The sequence below is a fragment of the Podarcis filfolensis genome (assembly GCF_964270895.1).
Source record: "Podarcis filfolensis genome assembly, chromosome: 4".
NCBI classification, from domain to species: Eukaryota; Metazoa; Chordata; class Lepidosauria; order Squamata; family Lacertidae; genus Podarcis; species Podarcis filfolensis.
In genome coordinates this window covers 58,446,264-58,473,282 of record NC_139607.1, presented here as the reverse complement: position 1 = coordinate 58,473,282, position 27,019 = coordinate 58,446,264, and the positions used below count along the sequence as shown (strand labels likewise).

Sequence of the window (27,019 nt, the reverse complement as noted above, 5' to 3'; positions counted from 1 at the left end):
CACAAAAGTCTGCAAGATCACTGCTAATCAGCACAGAAAATATTGAACTATACACGGTATCATAGGCTTGTAAGCCACGACCATGCGCAAAACCCTCCACTCTTGCTGCTGCAACATCTCCTTATGCCTTTATGTCTCTCCATGCGCCTTTTCCTGCTGTAAACTGTGCAGGAAATACTGCATAGCAAGACAAAGTCAATGTGCAGATCCTAAAATGAACCCAAGCAACCAGGCCATCTGGCAATGTAGGAACTCTCTGTAGGATTATTCAAAACTATGATGGGAGAAGTAAACTGTACTACAAACTGGGACAAGACCCTCATGGTGTGCCAAGGGAAATGAAATGGTTAAAGAAAAGCTAAAAGATAAGATAGGCTCATGAATAGCCTATTTGAAATCTATGGCTTTAAGGTGCTTAAAGTTAAGCCTGTGGTTTAGTGCTTTGATTCATCAGGGTCTAGTTTCTGTGGGGTCAATCACTTAATCCTCACACCCAATTGCCTTTAGAAAGGAGGGACAAGTAAGGAGAAAGAAAGAAGGAACTTACCCTGATTCAGTGAATTCTAAAAACAAACAGGCTTTTTGATAAGGCATAACATAAAAGTTGCCATGTTCTTGTGTCAACTCTCTTATCTAAACTGAGTAGACCAGAATTCTGAAAGGACTGCATAGAGATAGCTGCTCCTCAAGCTATTATGTACTACCCTCAAGTGCCATGATAACTAGTCTTTCATATTGGCTCCTTTATTCAAAGTGGAAAGGTAGCAGGAGCACCAGTGGTTAAGGTGGTAGATATGTAAAAAAATATTTATAGCTGTGCTTGGCCACAGCTTCCTGGCTCACTTCCCCTGTATGTCGGTACCTTTCCTTGGAAACTCCATTCACGTACTGGTGTGTCCATAGTGCTGTGTAAAATCAGACTGATAGGACCCACCGCAGTGTTGGCAAACCATAGTGAAAATATACTTTAAGCCTGCATACACACCATGCATTTGAAGAACCTTATGTCAACATTAGTAAAGGAAAAGCATTTTATATGTGTTATAACACTGTGACATCAGAAGGTGCTGTCGAGTCCCGTCTTTTGCCAACATGATTTCCCATAATAAAGTGTACAATGCGTTTTCCTGAAACACTTTTTTGATGTGCCTAGATCCAGCCCTAGTTTGTTAAGCGTGTGAGGAATTGTTGCTCTGTAGGAATAAATTACAGCTCCCAGGATTCCTTGGGGAAATAATGTGCTTTAATTTTTTTTGTGTGTATCCAGTCCGAGTCTAGTCTAAAATGCTGTACACAAGTCTTCTTCCCCACCCCCAACCCCACATGATTTTGTCTCTAGTAGGTAAAGGTAAAGGACCCCTGGATGGTTAAGTCCAGTCAAAGATGACTATGGGGTGCGGTGCTCATCTTGCTTTCAGGTCAAGGGAGCTGGTGTTTGTCCACGGACAGCTTTCTGGGTCATGTGGCCAGCATGACTAGACTACTTCTGGCACAAGAATTAAGCTGCACAGATATCAATGAGATTTACATCTAAACAAAAAATGTTTAGGCTAGAAAGACAGGAAGCAGTCCTATACCAAGTCAGACCATGGGTCCATGTAGCTCAGTACTGTCTACTCTGACTGGCAGTGCCTATCCAAGATTTCAGGCAGGAGTCTCTCCTGGCCCTACCTGAAAATGCCAAGGAAGGAACTTGGAACCTTCTGAATGCAAAGCACTTGCTCTGCTACTGAGACAGGATGGGGGTTTATATTTCTTTCCCCCCTCCCCCAATGTGGGCTTCCTGTTAGAAGGCTTTGCTACTTCTGTTTTCTACAAAGCACCTAGCATACAGTTCATCGGAAATACATGTCAAATAGCAGGCATACTAATCTTCTGCCAGGATCAAAACAGCAACAAGCTGCTTGCATGAGGGTCTTCTGCTACATGTCAGCTACAGGAAGCATTTAATAGAAGCCATGCTGTTCCTTGCTTCAACTTTCCACTTTATTTAAAGTGCATATCTTTCCCTTGGGGAAGAGTCAGCCCTCCCCACCAGAGGCCTTGACAAATTATTTCACTGTTTTCCTCTGTGCCCTTTAAAATGTTTTGAGGAAAATGCAAAATCAGCTGAAATGCGTATTGCAATTACCTTCAGACTGACAGTGCCTTCCGAAGTACAAATCATTCTCTTGCTTCTTGGGAAGCTGCCCGAGTGTGCCATTCACATTTTTCCTATCTAGAAGCGAAGCAAAGAAATCAGATTCCTGGATTCATATCATATTAGTGAAGCAGCCGAAAACTCTACATAATTAGCGTTGGGATGCAGATCAACCAATCCCAAAGGGCAATTTCCTTGAAAAAGCTTCTAAAAGTGGAAAAGATTTAGACCAATTGGCATCTATGCACAATATTTAGTTTGATCTGCAGATCCATATTACAGTGTCAGAGAGTCCTTACAGTACCACAAGGGCCAGTGATTATTCATTTGTTCAGTTGCCTGTTTCATTTATGAATTGCTTGTCATGAAAAATCTCAAAGCAATTGCATATATAAAAACGATATAATAAAATGCATATATATATAAACAATTTAAACCCACTACATACCGGTATATAGATGCTGATGGGATAAAAATCTATGCTTGTTGAGGAAAGTTTTCAACAAATGCCGAAAAACAATAGAGAAGACACCTGTCTGATATGTAATGAGAGGTGCTAACACACAAAGTCCTTATTCCAACATTGTGTGAAATGGGGCCACTTATTTTATGGTTGTAAGTTGTTTTTAATTGTTTTTAATATTGTTTTTTATGCTGGAGCCTGCCTTGGGACCTTAGGGTGAAGGGTGATTTAGAACAACAACAATAACAACAACAGTATCTGCAGGATGCTCTCTCCTGTAGAGCACAACAATCGCTTGGGTATATAAGGATGACGAAAAGGAGAAGTAGAGCTGTGAGTCCTCAGCATTCTGATGGCAACACACTCCATAATTCAGGATGACCTCACCATGGTTTTCTGTAGATGTTAAATAGCATGGAGGGTAGCTCAAACCATGTAGAGCTCCACACTGCTGGCTGCACAAATCTGCACAATTTCTGAACAAAATCTAAACAATACCGCTCAAACACCAGATTCTAGAGTCGGCCATCCAACTAGGGCCAGAAATACTGCAAAGCAATACTGCCCGCTCCCAACTTGGACAGCTACTGCAGAATGATATTATTATTATTACAGTCATACCTTGACATAAATATACTTCAGGATAAGTATTTTCAGGTTGCGCTCTGCGGCGACCCGGAAGTAACGGAGCACATTACTTCCGGGTTTCGCTGCTCGCGCATGCACAGACGGTCAAAATGACGTCACGTGCATGCGTGGAAGCGGCGAAATGCGACCCGCGCATGCGCAGGCACGTCTTATGTTCTGTTCAGGATGTGAACGGGGCTCTGGAACGGATCCCGTTGGCATCCCGAGGTACCACTGTATTATTATTATTATTATTATTATTATTATTATTATTATTATTATTTCTATACTGCCCTATACCTGAAGGTCTCAGGGCAGTTCACATAAAATATAAAATACATAAAGTCAAAACAAAACCAACAACCCAATAAAAAACCCCCAAAAGAGCTAGCATTTTTGAACAGGGTATAGGATTGAGTTAGGCAAAGGCCTGGTTGAAAAGGAACATATTTGTGTGGAGCCTAAAGGTGTATAGTGAAGGCGCCACACGAACATCCCTGGGGAGAGCATTCCACAGATGGGGAGCCACTGCAGAGAAGGCCCGTTCTCGTGTTGCCACCCTCCTGACCTCTCGCGAAGGAGGCACATATGGTCCTTGAGGTATTGTGGTCCTGAGCCATTTAAGGCTTTATAGGTCAAAACTGAAAGATAATTGGACTGAAAGCTGCTGAAAGATCAATGAGAATCAACAAAGTCAAAAACCCACTGTCTCTCTTCTGACTCCGGGTGACTAAAGCCTGTAACAGAGCCTAAACTGGATCCAAATCTGGCCAGTAACTACCAGCTAAAGGATCTTGACCAGGAAGGGAGCTCTGAAATCAGTCAGAGGCTTATTTCGATTTCGGTTCAGTGATGGTTTATTTGGGAGTGATCCAACTAACGTTTATTTTAGACAATTTGGGAATACTCGAATACTCAGATAGATGAACCGGTGGTTCTTAATCCCAACACAAAAAGCCTCAGAAAAGGTACACCCCAGCTTCATGCTATCTAGATGTTAAGGAGATGGCTCCTGAAGTGCCCCGTAAGGGGATCCCCTCAGGTGGAGATCCCCTTTTGGTCCTGCCCCCTTCAGGGTCAGCACTGGTAAATATAAACCCCAAACACTGAAGTCAGGCAAGAAGACAAGCATGCTGAGGGGTTGGGCTCTGTTGCTAGTGATGTTGGAGGTGTCACTCTTGCACCAAAAAGTAAGCGTCTGAAGAGAAGCAGCTGCCACAAACCGTGAGGCCATAGCCTCTAAATTAACTCTGCAAAGCTGGCAAATATGTGTTGACTGCTGATGTGAGAAACTTGTGTTGGGTTGCAAGCTACTATTGACTCGCTATCTCTATTTGTCAACTTGCATGTGAAGCAATTGGTCTTAATATCCCTAGGAAAGTTCTATGAGTACAGATTTGCCATGATTTTGTTTTAAGGATGCCACACCGATTTATTCAAAGCAGACATCAGCAAATTTATGGTTTCAACATGTGAGAGTGTAGAATCATCTTTTTTAGGAATATGATTGCATCTCTTTCATGGTTCATATTGATTTCAAGACTGTATTGTATTGATTTCAAGAGTGTACTAAGAACCACATCTATGAAACATCTGTTGTGATTTCTTCTGAATGGTGATGCAATTCCTTTTAAGGCTTTTCGGTTTTTTTCCATTTTAAATACACTTGGAGAAAAAGAAAGGAAATTATTTTGATATGACATGGCCATTTTATACTTGTGGGCTTTAAAACAATAATATGGTGTCATGAAATATGAAGGTTTTAGCAATTAAAATTTATATTTTTACTTTTAGAAAGCATCCTTGCTTTAAATGTTCTCCATTCATTGTCATCTAGTGAGATAAAATATGAATGGATGCAAATCCTGCTGAACTGCAAAACTCACAGAGAGGTCGATAGGCTCTTTATGATGGATTGCCATGTTTTTATTTATTTCCATATTCAGCAAAAAAAAAAAGTATTTAAAATGTCTGAATAAATCAGTTCTACAACTTGGAATATATACGAAATGATTTTTATAAAGCTAGCTGCTGAAAACAGGATATGTTGACGATCACAATCAAACATGAAAAAATGATTAGACATTTTATGAAAATACATTTCATTTCTCAAGTTATGTTTGCGGTTTCAACTAGCAAAGGAAAATAGCCATTTTAACAATGTGAATTACTAACCAAATGCTTCATTTTCTGACATGGACTTCTGGATGGACCTAGAAAGAGATAAAAAGAATGTAGAGTCTGATCTTTTATTAATCGATTCAACGTAGTTATTCTAACGACTGAACCAGGGTTTTTGTCTGCTATCTTTAAATGATGCCTGTGCACTCTAACTACAGTGGAGCTTTGTGATAAAACAATCCTGCACCCTACAAAAACTCATGCCATAATAAATTTGCCATAGGACTCTAAGTCATTTATCATAAGGCTGACCCTGCTTTGGATGAGAAAATTTTTCTCAAACTGAGCCTAATTTTCTTCCCATCTATTATTCATTGCCAAGCATTTACCAAATAGTTAAGGGGAGCATGACTCATTCGGGGAGCACATAATTCACAAATAATTGGTTTACATTATTCATTATATGTAATGAGTGGATGATTGTCTGAGTCAACTGTTGTTCACACAGGTTCAAGAATCTGGATTGCTAAAAACAAAATGCTGTCCTAGGTGAGACAAGTGTGATCCCTCTCTGCCCCTCAAAATCCATCCAAAGCATTGTCTCCATCAGGACATGTTTGTTTTGGCAGTAGTTGGGCAGGGGTGCTCATGTGACCTGAATGATTCTACAGTAGGCACAGGTCTACCTGTTTCTCCATTTCTGTGCCTCCAAACTACTTGGGACAGCAGTCCTGGACCACAGAGTTGCTTCCCTCCAGTGCTGAAAATGTTCGAAAGCACGTCAAAGTGCTAGCAGATAAATAGGTACTGCTCTGGTGGGAAGGTAAACGGCGTTTCCGTGCACTGCTCTGGTTCACCAGAAGTGGCTTAGTCATGCTGGCCACATGACCCAGAAGCTGTCTGCGGACAAACGCTGGCTCCCTCGGCCAATAAAGCAAGATGAGTGCCGTAACCCCAGAGTCGGTCACGACTGGACCTAACGGTCAGGGGTCCCTTTACCTTTACCTACTACTGCTGTCACATGGAGCATGGCCAGCTCCCCCCCCCAACAGACCAGGGGAAGGCAGGAGTCTCTACAAATAATCAGATGCAATAGAGAACAGAAATATTTTACATACTTAATATAGTTATGCAGAAGAGAGGATTTGAGCACTATGAAAAACTGCTTCTCAAGCTGCTGCTTTGTATCTGCTTTATTTTGTCTGCTCTTTTAAATTGCATTGTTTTAAGGTTTTTGTTTCTACTATAATTTTAGGTTACACAAGATGCTATCTTATACCAAGTTGGTACCTCACATGATATTATCTATATGCCAATGGTCAGTGGCTTGCCAAGATTTCAGACAAGGGTCTCTCCTGGCCTAGGTATACCTCTCCTAGGTATACCAGAAATGGCACCTAAGACCTTCTGTATGCAAGCAGGTACCTTGGCACTGAGCTACAGTTTGGAACTTGTTGATGAGTAGGGAGTATAAATCCCAAGAATAAATACTCAGTGATGAGAAAACTTCCTCTGCTGCATAACTATTATAGGTACAGAAGATTCCCTCTTACCAGCCCAGCAGAAAGCCTTGGACATTAGTTTATTGTTATTGGAGAAATGCACCTCAAATAGTATTTTTATCAACTGATCACCATTACATTCACATGACAAGCTCTCTCTCTATCTTGAGCCTGAACTTGGACAATAAATTCATCTGTTGATAGTAGTGATCCGGAAATTCAGATGGCTTAATAGCTGACATGTCTGCAGGGTTGGCCCTATCATGAGCTGATTTGGGTACCATGAAAGGCAGCAAATTGTTATTTATTATTAATATTATTAATATTAATATTTATTTTTGCTGCTGAAGAGTGAGAGAGATACTTGGGGAAATTTCTGCCTCAGATGCCAAGATAAACTTGGCTGGCCTTTGGTTTTTGTGTCTTGAAGAAGAGACGGTGCCATCTGATTGCCCACCTCAGATAGCAAAATGTTTGGGGCTGGCCCTGTATGTCTGTCACATAGACACAGATCTGCAGATAAGTCGTTGTATAAGATGGGATTGCAAAATGAGATGGCAATTGAAAGAGGAAACACCTACAAAGATCCTGTCAGAAGCTCGGAATCTGCCAGTCCAGCTCTTCTCTTAAATAAATACAAAAATAAATCAGTGTGCATACTAGTCATTAGCAGAAACAATCATAAGATTGGCTCATGCAAATCTTAGTCCAACCAAACTACTGTCACAGAAATGCCTGATAAAATATACCTTGGCTTGGTGGTTAATCCAAATCATTTTGAAAACTAATTTGTATTGGGATAAAGGGGGGAGGGGAAACTCACAAGAAGATTATCAGGTCAATAGTACAAGCACACTCTGAAATAGGTTACCATATAAGTCTTATGGGGGGAAAACCATACATATGGTTAACCAATGCTGAGCTTAATGATGACTAAATGTATCTGAGTTTTGATGTCTCCTCTTCAGTTATTGTAAAGAGAAAGTTTGGAAACAAAATGCTGAAAAAGATTTAGAGTGTTTTGCAAGCTTATATATATTTTCAAATGGCACTAGCACTGCCACATACACAGTACAAATACATAAACAATTAAAAGATTGAGGCTAGGTTAGTACACAAAACTAGAGACAGTGCACGGATGCTATTATAAATGCCCACTTACTGTCTTTTTTTCATCAATGTGTTTTCAATATCAGAAAATTCCTTTGGTGAAAAGAATAAAACTGGTTAGTTTCCAATTTAAAAAACACATTTTTTTTAAAAAAAATAGTTCTTATAGTATGTATTTAAAATTCATACTACCTCCCCAAAACTTCTCAGTGAAGTGTGAGCATGCTAAGTGGACTGCAAAAGTTACAGACTATTGAGTACCATTTCTAGAAATATAATGGGAAATTAGGGGAAGAAGAAATGGGAGATGGAATTGAGTTGTTGAGCTCCTAACATTCTAGGTCTTCTCAAAACTGTCAGAATTTTGCAGGAGGGATTCAAGTGCATACTGGAAATTTTGGTTTGTGCAGTTTAAGCGAATTAAAGTCATTTTAGGTCCATGAATTCATTTTTAAAAATGGAATTCTTGTGGTTCAGAAAGGCATGGGATGAGTGAATAACAGGAAGATGCATAGCTATGAGCAAGCAAATTTGAGTAAATCCAGAATGAATGCTCAGTGTTGTATAACCTCTCCCAAAACTATTCAGAATCAATGCTCAGTAAACACACCAGGCACAGTCTAATCTACACATAAGTTTTGTGGAAACAAATAGTCTGGAGGAGCCCTTATAGCAGGGGCGGACTTTGGCCCTTCAAATTTCAGTGGTGCTCTGTGTGAGGCTAACATTCGGCGTACACTCCCTTCTGCTCAGTTGGCTATGTCATAGTTGTGATGTCCAGTGTGGCAGAACCAGCTGCAGTGCCCTAAATCCCCTTTTGCTTATAGTAAGCTGGAAGGCAGCTTGGCTGAGATGGAACATTCCTGTTCAGTGATGGGTATACATTGCAGAATATTGTAGCAAGACCCATTTGCTGTACATGTATGACTTGTTCCTCATCACAAAGGCATTCTAGCAAAATTCTTCAGAGTTTGAAAGAGAGAGTCCTTGTTGATTTTGGAATAAAGTTATGCCGCCTTGAAATCATGAGGTGACAATGTTCAGATGGTGACTGACAGGATTCAAGATGAGAGTCCAGGCAGGCTCAGTTAATAAGCTTAGAGCTGCATATAAGGTGTAGACCTAATAACTCTCATGCTAGAAATAGCAGATAGGAGATTACACATTGCGCTTTGGCCTAAGCGGCATTTTTCCACAAGGCACATTGCTGAAACGTCACCGCTAATCTCGTTTTCCATTTCTAGAAACTATTTTATAAATAACCATATTGATTCTGCAGCTAGCAGAGTGACACAGCAGAGAGCTGTTATTTTTAGTTAACTACTGTACTAAACATTTCTCAAAACAAAAATGTAGAGATCCAACAGGATATTTATGTTCCTCATTAAAGCTGGTTGATAGTGAGCAATTTAACTGATTTAGTATTCTTTTCTTCCTTTTCCCCCCCCAAAGAAGAATTTTAATTAGTGTTACATTAAAAAAGGTAGTGCAGCATTTAAAAAATGTTCCCTCTTCATGGGCATGAAACATGTGATATCAATGAATGAGAGATGATGTCAGAGATTGCTTTGCTTACTATTGTGTGCATTGAGTGTGTGTGAGTTTAACTTTGTGGTGAATCCACTTGCTCTCTGTTATGGGAACAAAGGAAAAGTTCCAGATGTAATCCTGGCAGAGGTGGGAAACACCTTGGAGAGTGACTGTCAGTCAGCAAGGATAGAGTGAACCACAGCCTGATAGATTCACACATTCAACCAGACATGGCAAGTGTCTTAGGGCATGTTACATACTAGAGCTTTAAAACATGATAGTTTGCATATTCTAACTGCACAAGCTTCTCTGACTTGTATAACATTCCTAATTCTGGGTGGGAGGGCTATATAAAAAGGTTTACTGCTGCTTCTGCTTCTGCTGCTGGGACAAAGACATGACACCAAAGAGTTATCACTATGGATAATTCCTGAACATGGTTGGACCATGCTGGTCCAACCTGTCATAATTGACATTTCAGCTTCATCAGCAGTGCAAGGTGCTAATATCAGAGAAAAGGGCAAAGGTGGATTTAGGGCAGTGCGAGCAGTACAGTTGCACTGGGCCAAGGAGGGTGCCTTCTCAAAGCCAGTAAGTACTTGCCTTTGGGCAAGGAGGTGTGAGGGCTCGGACAGGGTCCTAGAGTCATCCTTCCTCCTTCTCAAAGCCAGGCAAGTGCTTATTGGGCTTTGGGAAGGAGGTAGGAGGGTTCTAGGACCCTGCCAGAGATTCACACCTCCTTTCCAAAGCCTGGCACAAGCCAGCGCCACAAGGGCTGGGGAGGGGGGGAGGGCATCAAATGGCCTTGCACAGGGCAGCATATTACCAAGGTCTGCCTTTGAGAGGTTGACTATTGATTGATTGATTGATTGATTATTTATTTATTTAAGTATTTATATACAGCCCTTTCACAGAATATCAGGGCATTGCACAACTACATAAACACTTAAAAAGAAAACATTAAAAGCAGTACAAAACAATAATTAAAATGACTAGCTACTCAATATTAAAAAACATCATCCAACAGCCTAAAAGTCAAAAGTGAGAATGCCTGCCAAATCTCTGCTGGAAGAATGTTTCACAGAATCGGACTGGTGACAATAAACACCCAACTTCTAGAGGACAACTAATGGCAGACCTCCAGATGATCAGGCTGGGATATAAAGGCTCAGGTAGTCCTTAGGCATCCTCCATCCAAGTCATTCAGGGATTTGCATAGCAAAACAAGAACCTGGCCTGGGAGCAAATGGGAAGCCATTGTAGATGTTTTAACAGAGGTGTAGCATGCTGCTGGCCATCTGCCTTCATCAGCAGTCTAGCCGTTGCCTTCTGCACCAGCTGGAGCTTCCAGCCAAGGACCATGGGCAACCCCACATAAAGCACAGTGCAGTAATCCAGTCTTGAGATGGTCAACACATGGAATACTGCGGCCAAGTTACCCAAATCTAGATACCGCCATAACTGGCATACCAGATGAAATTATTGAGGTAGAGTTGTGTTGAGAAACTACCAGTACTTGTACCAAATAAAAGTGACACTTTATTTCAGAGGCACCAATTCCTGCTGTAGCTCAGTGACTTTGAATGCTCATTCATAAAACAGTAGCAAAGATAAATCTGTATATCTTGTCTGGCTGCCCTTTGTGACTGCCCCTCATGCCATGACTTTAATTTTAGTAACATACATTAACATGGTGACCTGATTTCCAAGGGATAACAGAAATAGGTTCATAGTAATACCAGACTCTTTTTTGAAAATAACATCTGTTGATTCATACTGCATACAATCAAGATCTTGTGTGTTCTTTTCTTTAAAATAATATTGCTGCTAAACATTGCACAGATGGCTTGCAGTTAGGTTTTATTGGAAATAGATAAGAGCTTCAAAAGCTCCATTTGAAAACAACTAGGAAAGTAAATGGAACTAAATCATGCAAGCATTTGGAATATTGCACTGATTTCCACCCCTTTCCTGATGGATGTATTCTTTGTTTGTTTCTCCTGGTTATATTTGTTGGACTACGGCCCAGCTTAGCAATAGATGGTACATGCAGAGTTGCATGCAAGAGAAGCAGGTCCAGAAAGCATGAGTCTGGGCGGTTTCCCCTCTTGCTCGACACCTTTCCAAGGGAAAACCCACTCTTTAGTGATAGATTGGAACAAACATCAATCCAAATTGCCATTTGCTCCAATTGAGCGCTAAAGAGTAGTTTTCCGGGAGTGGGGGTGGGGAGCAGGGAAAAGCAGCGGGATAAGGGGAAGTGTGGATAAGACCTAAACTGACTAATCACCTTCCACTGGTGATGCAAAGCTCTGCCCCAGGTCTACATGTTAGCATGGATGTGAGAGACAGGGAAGATTTTGTGCATATGAGGTTTTTTTTTGTGTAGACATCACCAGAAACCTGATTGCATAGAGATTTTTGCATGAAGGCGTTTGGACCTCAGGCATCCCTAGTATTTGGAGCTGGAGCTGAAAGAAGCCAGGTTTCTTTGGCGATGGGGTCAAGAGTAAAAACCCATAATTCATCTGCACACTTTGCGCCTTCACACTAGTACTGTGTGCTAGTGCAGAAGTGAAATGGGATATGAGCATCAAGCGGAGATGGACAATGGAGACATTTGCCAAGTCATGTACAATAAACAGATGCTGGTTATACCCACTGGGGAATTCTCATGCTTGGTTGGAACTTCCACATCTCATTAAGGAGAGTGGACTGCCCTAGAAACACAGGGTCCTAGATCCTGGACCATATCCTAATCCAGTTACTTCTGACCATTATGGAAGGGACTGGGCTTTTTCTAACACATAACTTTTGGTGTTTTCAGAGACGTACCAGTTTGAAAAGAGTTGTGTTTTTAAGTCTGTGTTCAAACCTAAGCAGTTATAACAATTCCATTGAAAAGCAGTCCAAATGTTTAAAGACAGAATGACATTAGTGATTAAGCATCAAATTACTGATGTAGGATCACTTACCAAAGACTGAGATCTTTCGGGAGGTCCACATTTCGCAGAGGCAATTACTGGGGTGTTAGCCCTGCTAGTCATGCAAATGGTCTCATGTGGGTCTTGATTTTCCTTAACTGGTTCATATAAACTATCCATAGAGCCCTCCTGAAATTCAAGAGCATCATAATTGTTTTAGCAACTGTTCTATAATTGTATATTTTATTGTTCTAATCTGCCCTGGGATCTTATGGTAAAGGACCAGTAAGAAATAATGATTAGAATAGAATAGAATAGTATTCAGTCTGTCATACAAAGTCAGTTCACACAAGTATTGCTTCTATTTCAGATATATTTCTGATTTGTACTCTCTTATATTTCAAGTACAGTAAGAACAGCATGCCAAACAGCTGTTACAGGTTCCACAGAGTTTCCAGGGCAAAAGAAAATCGCACCAAGGGTCCACAGATGGTCAGAGGTCCACAATTAGTGGGGTGGGGTTTGCAACTATTTTAAATTGAGTATTTATCTTAATCTGCTGTACTCATGTGGAGGCCTGATTATGCCCAGGTCTGAAGATGTGAAAAAAGCAGGTGTTGAGGATCTTACAGTAAGTGGCAACATTGCCAGTTGCACCACTATCCTTCGTATGCCCCACTTGCTGAGTTTATGGCAGGGAATTGGTCCAGGAATAGGCTCAGGGCTGGCTCCACCATTGGGCAAAGTGAAGCAGACACCACAGCTTATTTTGGGTGCCATGAAAGGGCAGCAGATGGTTATGTATTGTGGGACATTCTGCCTTGGGTGTCAAAATAACTTGGGCAGTCTTGGTACACAGTGGCCAACCAGATGCGCCTAGGAACCCCAGAAGCAGAACCTGAATGCAACAGCATTCTGCCCACCTGCCATTCTCAGCAACTGGTCTTCAGATGCATATTCATCTGGATTACATCCCACAAAGAAAGAGCTTTGTTTGCAGAACTATTGTTTTGCTTTAACAAAGATTAGCAAGAACAAGAATATTTTTTTTTACACCATCCCTTTATTTGCTGAACCAAATATTGATAAACTGCAAAAGTGGCTCAGTGGCTCTGAGTCGTTAAGACGATTAAGCTGCCACACTGTATTTAATATCAGGATTTACCAGTAAAATTTAGAGCCAACATATAGAAGAGAGATGGAGAAATGGAAGAAACCTTATTTGGGTTAATTCTTTTCATCTTCCAGCAGATGTAAGCAGATTGTATATCTTTTCTGTATGACTTGAAGAGAACTTTCCTCAGTTGGGTTTAACAAACCACAGAAAAGCCGGGATAACATCCCTTTGTATTTCTCCACAGAAGTTGATTTCACACCAGATACATAACCTTCACAATTGTTACATACTGGATATGTAATTACAAATTGCTTATGATTATTAGTTGTTTTGGAACCTCATGCAAAACCTTACTATAGCAAATTAATAAAATCCAACAGTGTCTTGCACATTGGGACAAAGTAATTAGATTTCTGTCCCTAAATAGGCAGACTGTTTTGTGGACCTCTATATGAAAGAGGAATGGGGAAACTTTTCTAACTGGTGGGCTAGATTCTTAGATTTCCCATCCCACTTATATATCTGCCACACACCTGAAAATTCCCCAATTTTCAGCTGCTTTTGCATGACCTCAGGTGAAGTATTTTCCTTTCCCACATAGTTTGAAATCAAACAACGCAGGCTAAAGCACAGGGCTTTGCATGCATCAATGATCACCTGATCAGTAGAGCCTGCAAACCCCATTTCCTTTGCCTGTGTGGTTGGAAATCACATGGCACAGGACTTGGTCGGTATTGTTGATCATCTGTCTGGCAGTTTCTGAAAACCCAATTTTCAGAAGAAATCCACATTTGTAGCTGCTGATGTCATATAGGATATCACGTGTAAGGCAGGTGGGTACAGCTTGGGGTAAATCAAATTAGAATCCCTGCTGAGTCTAATTAGTCCCACAGGACAGATGTTCTCCATTGCTTCTAGAGTCGCAATGCAACATTTTAAAGTCAATAACATCCAACCAACCTACAAAGCCACACACTGCTACATTGCTACATCTCTGCTCTGACCATCCTTTCCCAAAATGCTCCCCTCACCCTGTAAAAATACCATGTGGGTGACCTTTCGGCAAGCCACCTCCAGGTACTTATTCAGAGTTCGGTTTCCTTGGAATGAGAGACAGTGGAATCTGTGGTGTCTTTATGATATAAGGTTTATTTGCACATATAAATAACTCTGTAAGACAGAGTTGTTCCGCCTCGCCTTTGGCTTGGAGCCAATTTGATTCTCTCCCCCTCTTTTTTTTTCTTTTCCTTTCTCCTCCTGCGATGAGGCTACATTTTAATATTTTAATGTTTCAATATTTTAATGTTGTATTTTAATTTTGTTTTTAAGTTGTATTCATTCAACTTGTTTTTATTATTGCTTGTTAGCCTCCCTGAGCCCAGCCTTGGCTGGGGAGGGCGGGGTATAAATAAAAATTATTATTATTATTATTATTATTATTATTATTATTATTATTATATATACAACTTGAGCCTATGATAGAGGGGCTCACAGCATTAACTCCCCAGAAGGTCTTGCTTCTCCTATAGTCACAGCCTTTGAATCAAGCAGAAATCAATTCTCTCTTGCTCTTGCTCTCGCTCTCTCTCCCCTTCTGCCTGCTTCTAGCCCAGCTCTCACACCCATTCTAAAGAAGTTTATTCAAAATCTTCAGTTCTGTTCTAAAGCCAATCAAATATGTCACAGGAAGATTCAATTTTATAATGAGCAGGACTAGGCTACCCCATTGACACATGCGAGTCAGGGCAACATGTAATCCAAGATATATGGGACAATAGGTAGTTTCTAGCCAGCACACTCTGGCACCTTGCATAAAGAAGCCAAAATACATGGATCACAAATGATTTGTTCAAAATTACAGAGTTGGAAAGGACCATGAGAGTCATCTAATGCAACCCCTTGCGATGCATGTATCTTTTGCCCAATGTGGGACTCGAATCCAAAACCCTGAGATTAAGAGTCTCATGTTCTACCAGCTGAGCTATCCTTTGATCTTATGATTCATTCAAAAGCTTTGAATTTGGTAATGGAATTTGTCTGAGCCAATTACCACATTTCAAAGTAAATTTTCCTGTTTTGAGAAATATGATGAAGCACCTTCTGTTTAAACATTTTGTATGTTTTAAACTTTTGTAATTTGTTCTTGATTTCATGGTTTTATCTTGATGTAAACTGCATGGATGGTTTTGTTTTGTTTTTTTAAAATCAAGGGGTGTATAATTTTTTATTAAATAAATAAATAACTATCTCTTGGCTCATGTTGTACATACAGCCACTTGCAGGGGCAAAATGTTCCAGGTAATCCCTGATACTGCAATTATGTCTGCCTCATCTCAAGTGAAATGGAAACTTTCACTGATAGGTATAATAGCAAGTGTTTTTTTAAAAATACTTCATTTATGTAATTCCCTCTGAGGAAAATACATCAAGCCCTCTTGATCCTCAGTTTCATAGGAAATCAGCAAGAACAATCATTTTAATGAGGTTTGATGAGATAGAAGCCACTGTAAGGTGTGCTAATAGATTCTTGACCTGATCTCTAATCCAACTTCTTTGTATTCTCACTTTGTTGTTGGTTCATTTAATGTACTTCCCACTGTAATTTACCTGTGTTCTTTTATGATGTATACAATAGAGGATTATAAATCTAAAAATAAATGAAAACAAAATACTTGCATGTATTGAACTAGATCAAAATGTCACTTTTAAAAAAATTATTTCTTTTCAACAAATAAGCAATGTATTCAATTAAATTTTCACGGTAGAAGCATAAATATTCACAAACAGGTAGGAAAAACTGCTTGTTTGTTGTTGTTTTTAAAAAACAACACCCTGCATTTGCTTTCACCATATGAAAAGATATTGAAACACTACAGCACATAGACTAAAATATCTTGTGAAAAGAGCTGCATTTTACAATAGCACTTAAAGTGTGCTATCAAAGTTTTAAAACCTTATGGCATTTATATTGTGAGAACACACAATGTTCCACCACCCCCCAGGTCACGCTGCAACTGCATAAGTCTCAATATTTCAAAACACCATGTTAGAAATGGAATTCAAATTGTTTCTTGAATGCATGACACAAAGAGAAACTGTTTCATCTTCATGAATAAAAATGGCTCCACATGAACCATTAAGGGAGGTGGACATCAGTTCCACAGCTACCAGACAAAATACTTCTAAATCACGCTCCTCTCTGGTTTTATTTTATTTTTATTTTTATGATTTGCTTCCTTTGCTGTTCTATTCCCCTTCCCCTTACTAACCGAGAGTTTCATACTGTACACCCAACAGTTCTCTTTTTAACACCTTTAATCTCTGTCACCTGACTAAAGCTCATGTTTATAAAGTAAAGCAGACTAAGAAGAGACTTACCAGTGAAAAACAGAACAGATTCATTTTTCTCCGAAGTCAAAATTTGCAGCATTTACAAATATTATCCTCGTCCAAGGAATTGCAGCCACAGAATGCAGCTCCTTCTTGTCCTCCCCAGCTGTTTGAACATTTCTCCCTAGAGATTAGGGCAAGATAAAATCCCTGCAATAATCCACTGGATTCCCAGCCCATTATCAAATGAGACAGGATTGCCTGGGCCAGCACACTCAGTTCCTTAAATTAATGAACAATGTTTACCAACAAAACCAGATTAAGGTCCAGCAGCCTTGAATTTAATTTGCTCAGGTTACTGCACTTTTGTGATTCCAAAGCAAGCCTGACTGGCTCAGTTAGTGTCTACAGCACCTACATTCCCAATGTTACACTTCGAAAAGAGTGTCACCATTCTTCTGGCATGGCTTCCGAAAGACACCTATTCAACAAGTGCAGCACTGTGTTTTCTTGTTAGAAAAATCATGCTTACCATGCAGTTTTCAGGACAAAGGGGTCATGCCAGGGGATATGCCAATCCTAACTACAAATAACATATAAAATGCAACAGGTGGCAGGGGCACCAACTTGCCCTCCACATTGAGAGGACCCAGTGTCACGTGATGCATCCCGCCTCTGATCTTCACCCTCGCCCCCTATAGTTGGCACCCCTGACAGTTGGTGTTTGAAAATCTGACATTTGAAACAGTGGTGCATTATGGTGAAAAACCAGAGGGTAGAACCAACCATTTGCAAAGCCATTTAAACTTTCAATGAACTTGTAATTAGGGAAGAGGGCTGGAGATAACAGGAGTAGTTCTGTCAGGGGTGCTGTTAGAGGATGGCTGAGACAGTCAAGAGTATTGCCCTGCCTCTTCCTCACTCTCCCTCTTAAGAACTTTGCTTAAAGCCTGGTGCACTGCCAAGTGAAGTGCCGGTAAGACCACAACTACCCAACCTTAATTGCCCATATGCCTTCTATACGTTTGTGCATATTTGTGTTATGGGTCTGAGTCCTGAATAACTACCGTATTTTTCGCCCTATAGGACGCACTTTTTCCCCTCCAAAAATGAAGGGGAAATCTGTGTGCGTCCTATGGGGCGAATACAGGCTTTCGCTGAAGCTTGGAGAGCGAGAGGGGTCAGTACGCACCGACCTCTCTCGCTCTCCAGGCTTCAGGAAGCTCTCCGCAAGCCTGGGGAGCCCGCGGGAGTTCCCGCAGGGCTCCCCACGCTGCGGATAGCAGCCTGCCGCCCGGCGCGCAGGGCACCCTTAAGCAGAGCGCCCCGCGTGCCGGGCAGACATCGGCCAGCCCCACAAGCTCGGGGGACAGCGGGGAGGCGCAGCGCCACCATACCGCTGTTCCCCGACCTGGTTTTGGGGGGGGAAATAAAGGGAAATTTTCCCCCCTTTATTTCCCCCCCCCCAAAAAAAAACTAGGTGTGTCCTATGGGACGGAGCGTCCTATGGGACGGAAAATACGGTACCTAGCAGTGCCCCGGAACTCTCTGCTGCTTGGAGAAAATGTAGAAAGCTATGAGCAGTCGTTATGGCAAGGCTTCCTTCAAAAGGAAGGCTGTAGAACAGTTTTGAGCAGACTGGCTCAAAGAAGTGAAGCGTCACTTGTCCTCCATGCCAGGAAAATGTTCAGCTGCATGCCAGGAGCAGAGCAAGATAAAGAGGTGACAGTTGGACCCCTGTGGCTTGTTGTTTAAGAAGAGAATCTGAACACTTTCATATACCTATGAAGAAAAAGAAAAAAAAGTGAAGCTAACAACACAATCTTAGCTGTGCTTACTTAGATGTAAGTTCCTCTTTGTTCAATGTGCTTACTGCTAGGAAAGCGTACAGAATATTGCAAATCAGTGCAGTAACCACATTCCAAATAATTGGCTTCCTATAAGACGTCATTTGAATGGCTTAGAATCCTAAAAAACAGAAACAGAAAAAAGTGTTTTGGGTAAGAGGCAAGAGAAGTGTTACAAACTAACAAACTAACAAAAGTGGAAGTGATATCTCATGTGTAGAGCAATGTGTGAGTGGGACCATGCTAACTAACTACATCTATGATGCCATCTGCACTGACTAGTCCCACCCACCTGGATTTTGGAACATAGGAAGCTGCCTTACATGGAGTCAAACCATTAGTCCATCTGAACTCTTTACTGTCTACAGTGACTGACTTCACGCTCCAGAGTTCAGGCAGGGAGTCTTTCCCAGCACAACCCAACTACGGTAACTAATACTGCTCCTCTCAAATCTAATGATTAATAATAAATGTTTCAATTATTTCTTAATGTTTCATTAATTCTTCCCTCTTCTTCCTTTATTTTTCATGCAATAGGTTAATTTTGCAAATTTAACTAAATATCAGGGTGGAATTCAATGTAGTGCTAAGTCGAGTGTTGTTTCAGCATAAGGATTTCTCCTTGTGCAATTAATTCCTCCTTGTGCAATGTTTTTCCCCTCTCCTCCCCCACACCTCCCTGCTAAATCTGTTCCACTATCCCTCTGGAACAGATCTGTGGATAGTGGCAGTGTGGGGGGGGGGAGAGAAGGGGGAGATCCCATTGTACAAGTGGAACTCACTCCGCTTGTGCAATTATTTAGTTTAATACCACCCCAACAATTTATTTCACAGTCCTTAACTGTTGCTATTTCCTCATTTTTACAATGTTGGGATACTTATACCTTTGTAGCTATGATGAAGTAATATATAAACTATTTATCGCTTTTTGATCCAATTGCATTCATATATTCCAACAAAATTCTAATAGGATCCAATGGGATTTCTGCTTCAATTATTGCCTCTTCCGTTATTATGTTTCCAAATTTTGAACATTAAGACATTTCTAACAACTAGCGTATCTACCTTATGATATCTGTTTTCTTCTCCATGAAGTGATGTACCACCTTGTTAATATCTTATATAAGTTTTCTAAAAATAGTCGCATTTGGTGAAAGATGGCTAGTCTTCTCCAGTGCCTATTTCTCAGGGCTTACTCAAGGGTATGCAGTACCAGCACCTCTTTTTTTGTTGCTGCTAAAAAGTGTGGCACTTCCTAACACCTCTCTCTTTTTTAGTTAAAAAATGTGACACTTACTGTAACAACTTCATGGTGAGTACTGGCCCCTATTTTTCTAGGAAAAAAGCACTGGACTCTTTCCCCATATTGCATCCCATTCTCTGGAATGTCTTTATTACATTTTACCGCCAAGTTGTCACAATACTTATTTTTGCTCTTTGTTCAGTTCTAACATCTATCATGGGGATCACTTTCTGGTTTCTTCTGTAATATTAGTTCTCAAAATACAGCCCCTTTTCCTATTCTATTCCCTTTAAGACTTTCCAACAGAGTCACAAAAGGCATTCAGCTGCTAGTCACCAACCGTAGACAAATCAAGTGACAAAAGGGAATTGCGGGGGAGGGGGAACCATAGGCACCTCCATTTTAAATAAGAAAGTCTGTATCCCCCCCAAAAAAGACCATGGTTTAGAAGTAAGAATTTCAGGCGTGAGAATCATGCAAACTTCTTAGCCTCAATGGTAACCCTGCTTAGTTGGGAGTAAGTCCTTAGAATTCAGTATGATTTACTTCTGAGTAAACATGGTTAGGGTTGTGCTGCTTAGGTAGTTCCAAGACCAGAGCTTTCAAAACTGTGTCGCAACACATTAGCACAAACACTCCCCACACTCTTCCTGGAGCTGGAAAGGGGTTAGTTTAACCTGCGGCTTGCTAGTAAAACTGAATAACTGTATCGTGAAATGATGCATGTCTAAAAAGTGTGTCACCAACATGAAAAGTTTGGAAAGCTCTGCCATAGACTTCTGTTTCTCACCTGCAGAGAATGTGCACTCACATGTGTGAGTTCCAAGATGCTGTATCTGTATCATTTGCACTTCTGGATGCCCACTTCCATAAAACATTTAAGATGGCACTGACAAAATCAGGTCAGAGGCCTTGGAACATTCTGTTCCAGAATACAAGCATACAACCACTGGCCCTGATCTATATACTACTAAACCGTTTGGAATGGACCCATGGAAGTCTAACTCTTAAATGTTATTGATTTTTTTTTTAACAATCCATTTCCATTTAAACAGCTTTTAAAAATTCTGCTTCTCCTACTGTAATTGAACGTAGTAAAGAAACATTTTAATAAGTTTTTTTTCTAAAAATATCTCATGTGACATGCAGACTATTCACTGATAGGGCTGCTCCACTGACCACCCTCCTCAAATTCAGAATTTTAGTTAAATTCAGACATTAAAATGACACAAATTTTGCTAAAAGGACCCATTTGTGCTATTTATTTCCCTGCTCCCCTTGGTTTGCAATCATATGTTGATGTGAAGGCTCTGATTCACACAGGAAATTACACGTATGTGTGGTGGTACATAAGGGTCATGCTATTGTTCCATATACCACCTGTTTTGTTGTTGTTTTTGTGCTGCCCAGCCCCACCCCCCATTGAATATGCAAATGAAAGCAAGGGTTCTTAAATTGTCCAACCCCAGAACCACTGGGATGACTGAATATTACTAGACCCACCAGTCACAAAATGGTGGTGCAGTGGCAAAGAGCCCATCACAAATTTGATGCAAGCAGAGGCTGTATTTGGCACGATCAGTTGACACTTTCCTACTGATAACTAATCCATAATTGGAAATTGCCAAATGTTCTTTCCCACTGACTGAAGAAAGCAATGTTAAGGAAAACAGGACAACAAAACTGCCTGCAAAAGTGACCCTTTAAGCCAAATATTGATGTAGGTGTTACAGACAGGCTACTGTTTCATTCGCTCCATCCCCACCCTGAACAATAAAATCCCTTAAATTGACCTATTTTCTAAGATTTCGCAGAGCAATTGAAACCAATGAAGTTTTTGTTTGCCTCAGAGATCACACAGACACTGTACTTTTTGGAAGGTAGTAAGTATACACAGAGGGACACGGGTGGCGCTGTGGGTAAAACCTCAGTGCCTAGGACTTGCCGATCGCATGGTCGGTGGTTCGAATCCCCGTGGCGGGATGAGCTCCCATCTTTCGGTCCCAGCTCCTGCCCACCTAGCAGTTCGAAAGCACCCTTAAGTGCAAGTAGATAAATAGGTACCGCTTTATAGAGGGAAGGTAAACGGCGTTTCCGTGTGCTGCACTGGTGCTGGCTCGCCAGAGCAGCTTCGTCACGCTGGCCACGTGACCCGGAAGTGTCTCCGGACAGCGCTGGCCCCCGGCCTCTTAAGTGAGATGGGCGCACAACCCTAGAGTCGGACACGACTGGCCCGTACGGGCAGGGATACCTTTACTTTACCTTTAAGTATACACAGAGCAAACTAAATACACACATAATATAGCACACAAAGCCTAGAAGATTCCAAACCCAAACAGGATTGACATGTAACCTCAGTTCTAAGCCTGAAGGGGCTATAAAAATTCCAAAGTATAGTTTTTCAAATGATTATCTTATGTGTTATCAAATCAATGAAAAGTGGAAACATATGAATATAGAATATAGTTGTGAATATGTTCAAGTCACCAGATCAAATTTTCTGCTGGTGTAGCTCTACTGAATACTAGGAAACTTGGTCCATAATTTTGTTTTGCAATTCAGAGTGAAAACTGCTAAGTTCCATCTTCAGGCCTATTTATATATTACCTGACAAAACTGATGTCTACTGTGAATTATGGATATAGCAGTCATTATCTTCCAGGAGCACCTTGAAAGCGAGATGTCTAATCTCAATAATGCAAGTTTCCTGGTTAAATAAATCCCCTGTGCTCAGTAATTCTGTGCATTTATAGAAGACATGTCAACTCCCCACCTCATCAGACCTTAAAAAACATTTTAAAGCCTCAAGGGGATTTGCATCCTCACTAAACAGAATTGATTTCTGTACTCACTACTTAGTATTCTCTTAATCACATAGTTCATGCATTTCTGTTTGGTAATGGACTGGCAAACCTCTAAGAGCCAGTCAGTTTTTTTCAGACATTTGCTGCAAGAGTCTTCCTCCCTTCACGTACTCAGCCTTTTTGTTACTTGGAATGGTTTTTGATTTTATTTTGCTTTTTGAATGCAATCATCAAGAGCATCAGTCAGTGGGGAGGGGGAGGGGACATGACTGAGACAGCTTAGACAACAGGCACCTGTCTTTCTAATCCAGTGCTTAGCCAGGTCTTGGGAAAGTATTTAAAAACAGAAATTTGAAAGGTGTTTGGAGATATTCCAACCCGCTTTCTAAGAAGGCTTATCTCTCTTTCCTTAAATGTATCTAACTAGGTTAGGATTCTCCAAGTATGTCCTTGTATGAAGGACTTGAAGGCATGCAATTTCTAATTTTCCTGACGGTGCCATTCCCCACATTGCTGTGAGAATCAATTAGCTGTATATTTGAAAAGACAAGTGGAAAAGGTGTGCATGTGCCTACCAATGAGGATGCTATGGAAAATAGGAAACTGCCTCACAAAGAGTCAGACCATTTGTTCCTCTAGCTCAGCGTTGTCGTCACTAGCAAGGGTTCCAGACAGGGCTCTTTCCCAGCCCTACTCGGGCCCTTTGCATAGCAATGAAAATTCCCCACTTCCAACTCACTGAGGGCAACAGAGATGGTGACAGACATGGAAATGGTGCATTCACCCTCTACCCGTTATTGTTGTCCACTTGTTCAATAGTATAATGCCTAAATAGGACTTCACAGCTACCTGCAGTGAGTTTAAAATTTAGCCAGGTTGTCTTGTCCAAGACACATTGCTGCCTGACACACATTATCAAATGAGGCCTGCTTCTCCTTCAAGACACATAGTACTCAAGGCCAGTCAATCTGCATGTTCAGACCCAGAGACCTCCCCCCTAAATAAATTCACACTTGACTCAAATTTTAGTTTGGTTTTTGGCATACTTTAGGCAACAACTTTATTGATTACAGAAAGTAAGTGGTTGCATAGGCTCTGGTTCGACTAGCTCCCTGCCATGCAGGTAGCACTGACCCAGGGTTCCAGCATAGGTCAGCCAAGGGTAAACACCCGGATAAGCGGAAAGCTGGGAATGGGCTAACTCCGCCACCCAAATGTCCCCCTGGACTCAGGCATGGGAACAACCCCCTCTCAGGGGTTGACCAAACCATTTGAATCCCTGGATTCCTTTAACGGAATACCCTTCACATAGGGATGGCGAAAGCACTCTCCCATCCCTATCACCTGAACCAGAGCCTATCCGCAACCTTACAAGTTGTGACGATTTGCTACGCAGCAGGCGAAACACAAATAGCAACAGCCAATCAGCCAAGTGGGGAAAATTCGTGCTGTGCCCCTGTCCCAGTGACAGATGACACACGACAGCATAGCAGGATCAAGCTCAAAAGCCCTAAAAGTAGGGAGAGGTGGGCGGGTGTTCTGAATGCATGTGCTGAAAGAGGAAGCTCTGGGTCACGTGCATGGGTATATATAGGTCCCTCGATCCGTTTGGACTGTGCCCCATTGGCCAGACTGAACTCAACATCAAGGGACCTACCAATCGGGTGTTGTGGCTGACCAATCTTACCCACCCACAACACAGGGGGTTAGTCTCCAGGTCTCACCCTAACACTCTTTTAGGGAGGACACGATTTATTTTGGCACCTGAGGCAAACATTTTCTCTGTTGCCTCTCATTTTCCCTGGGAGTAAAGAATTTAGAATAACTACTAGTGCTAAGGGCTTATGAGCACAATTTGCTGCCCTTCATGACACTTAAAATCAGCTGCCTGGTTAAGCTGGCTGTCTCACTTTACCTCATGGTTGGTCCAGTCCTGAATTTAACATGACATATATGTAGGGTATGACAGAGATGGCCACCTCCACTCCTCAGTTTCTGGTGCTTAGTGGTGTATTTTCTCCTGATAGTGTTTTAGTTAACTATTCTGGCTGAAAATTATTAATAGACCTAGGCTCCATGGCCACAATCCTAGACAGCAATGGCACACATGAGCATTTTGAAAGCTGTTGGTGATGGTTCCCCACCCCCACCCCGCCGCCGCTACCAATCAATCACCTCCAATAGTGATTTGAGACTGTACATATAATCTTTCAGTTTGTATTCTTTTGTGCTATAGTACACAGTGCATTGAGATATGTAGTGTACAATATACCTTCATTTTGCTTACAGAGTTTGTGCTTGATGAGGCTCTACTCTCTGTAGTCCTTCGTTGTTTGATACCAATCAATCACCTTGCAGAATAGACAGGTCATTTTTTCATTTAAACCTAGCTTATCTGTTCAGCCAGGTGATCAACTGCAGTACAAACTTTCAAAACACTTCCACCTACAAGTGTTCTACTTCCCTCTCAGCTATGGCTGTCTAGGATTTCAGCCATTCTTTTATCTAATATTTTTTAAAGATCATCATGACATTGGATAGTGATTCCACAAGTTAATTGTGTATTGTGTGAATAAGTACTTCTTTTTTGTCTGTTATGACCCAACAGACAACTTTCTTTATTGGGTGACCCTGAGTTGTGGATTATGGGAGAGGAGAAATTATCTCTTTCCATGCACACCACACCATTAAGAATTGTGTGCCTTTGCTCATGTTCTCTTCAATCAACTTTTTAAAAAACTAAAAAAGCCCCAGTCTACTTAACCTTTTATCATAGGATTGATTCTCAGCCCACTTGATTTTAATTTCTCTTTTCCCGTTCTACAATAGTTCTGCTTTTGACATGGAGCAACTAGAACTATACACAAAATTTCAAACGTGGTCACATCATGGATATTATATATATTAGTATTAAAAACATGGCACTTGCCATTTTATCTTCTATCTAGTGCCTAATAATTCATAATGTTGACTTTTCAACTGCTGCATTTCTTGGCATATATTGGGAGAAAATAACTTTTAACAAAATGGTTGTGTGAATTACCTCAGAGTCAAAGGTTCATTGGTAGGTTGTATAGTGAAACAATTGAGAACTACTGTGCTACAGTAACTATAGCAAATAAAGGGGAGCATTATGAAATCAGTGCATTGTTAGGCTTTGTGTAACAAAGGTCCACTCCATAAGTCAAAGAAAATGCATTTTTTGGCCACAGTCCAACACGTAGTTAACTGTGGTTAAGCCCATTCATGAATTAAAAATGTGCTCAGTTCATTTCCAGAGCATTTTGTACCTCAATGCTTCAACCTAAACTCAAGGAGAAATAAAAGAAAGCAGCTCTGGAGGAAGAAGTGGGAGAAGTGGGACAAGCTTACCAAGATCTTAAAAAGCTGCAGACACTAAAGCACTTGAGACCAAATACTTTTACATCAAAGGATGGCCCACTCCCTTTGCTGTTATTTTACCATAAGCCTTCAAAGCTGAGCTCCTTGGAATAATATGACATATTTATCCTGAATAACCAAGACAGTGCCAAGAGTTTTCAAAACACTATTGAATCAAGATGTGACCCCAAACCTATTCAGTTTAAACGCACCAAAGAAAATACTGGCTCAGGTGGATAGAGATGCCCATGAATAGGTTTCAGACATGCAATAAGAACCACTTCTGACATGGCCATAAGTACCATGCCTTTTTAGAACTGGGCTCCCTGACCATTATACTTCAAAGTGTCTGTATCAACTTTAATCAAAGTACTGTGATATGACTGGGTTGTGGATCAGGCTGGAGATGATTAAGTATTAAGTGATAGCACTATAGGCAAAATGAAGAGAGCAAGCAGTGAAGGTGACTTTCACCTTAACTGGTCATTTTTGTGCTTTGAAGTATTTTTGAATTGTTCAGCAGTGTGTGACCTGATACAACCTTAACTTTCACTGAACACATTATAAGTGAAAGTCAGGTTGACGGGAAATGATGTGTTCATTATTTTTATGCTGTAAAACTGGCATAAACACTTAGATAAATCAAGGTTTCGAAACATAAATTATCTTTTAAAGGAACTTGACCCCAAAATGCCTGCTTCATTCCAAAATCTTTAGGGTCTGGAAAGTTATGTTTTCAGCTGGAATAAACTAGTTTGCGATGTTTGGCTTGCTTTGTATTAGTAAAACTCTGGCAAAGCAACAATTTACTTTCATTTTAGTTATAGACTATTATTGCTAATAAAAAACCCCCTCATACTTTCCATCTTGTTTAATGTAT

The 27,019-nt window shown here is 40.9% G+C and overlaps 1 protein-coding gene across 1 annotated transcript in view; it reads right to left on the bottom strand.

Moving 5' to 3' along the window:
- The window catches only part of SAMSN1 (SAM domain, SH3 domain and nuclear localization signals 1), a 74,264-nt gene extending 57,261 nt beyond the window's left edge, over positions 1 to 17,003 (bottom strand). The window contains exons 1-5 of the mRNA XM_083611680.1: positions 16,913 to 17,003; positions 12,469 to 12,606; positions 8,016 to 8,056; positions 5,406 to 5,443; positions 2,132 to 2,218 (exon numbers count right to left, since the gene is read on the bottom strand). Coding sequence (XP_083467806.1) covers positions 2,132 to 2,218; positions 5,406 to 5,443; positions 8,016 to 8,056; positions 12,469 to 12,606; positions 16,913 to 16,936 — 328 coding nt within the window. The 5' untranslated portion in view covers positions 16,937 to 17,003. The remainder of the gene's footprint in view (positions 1 to 2,131; positions 2,219 to 5,405; positions 5,444 to 8,015; positions 8,057 to 12,468; positions 12,607 to 16,912) is intronic.
- Between the last annotated feature and the right edge of the window lie 10,016 nt (positions 17,004 to 27,019).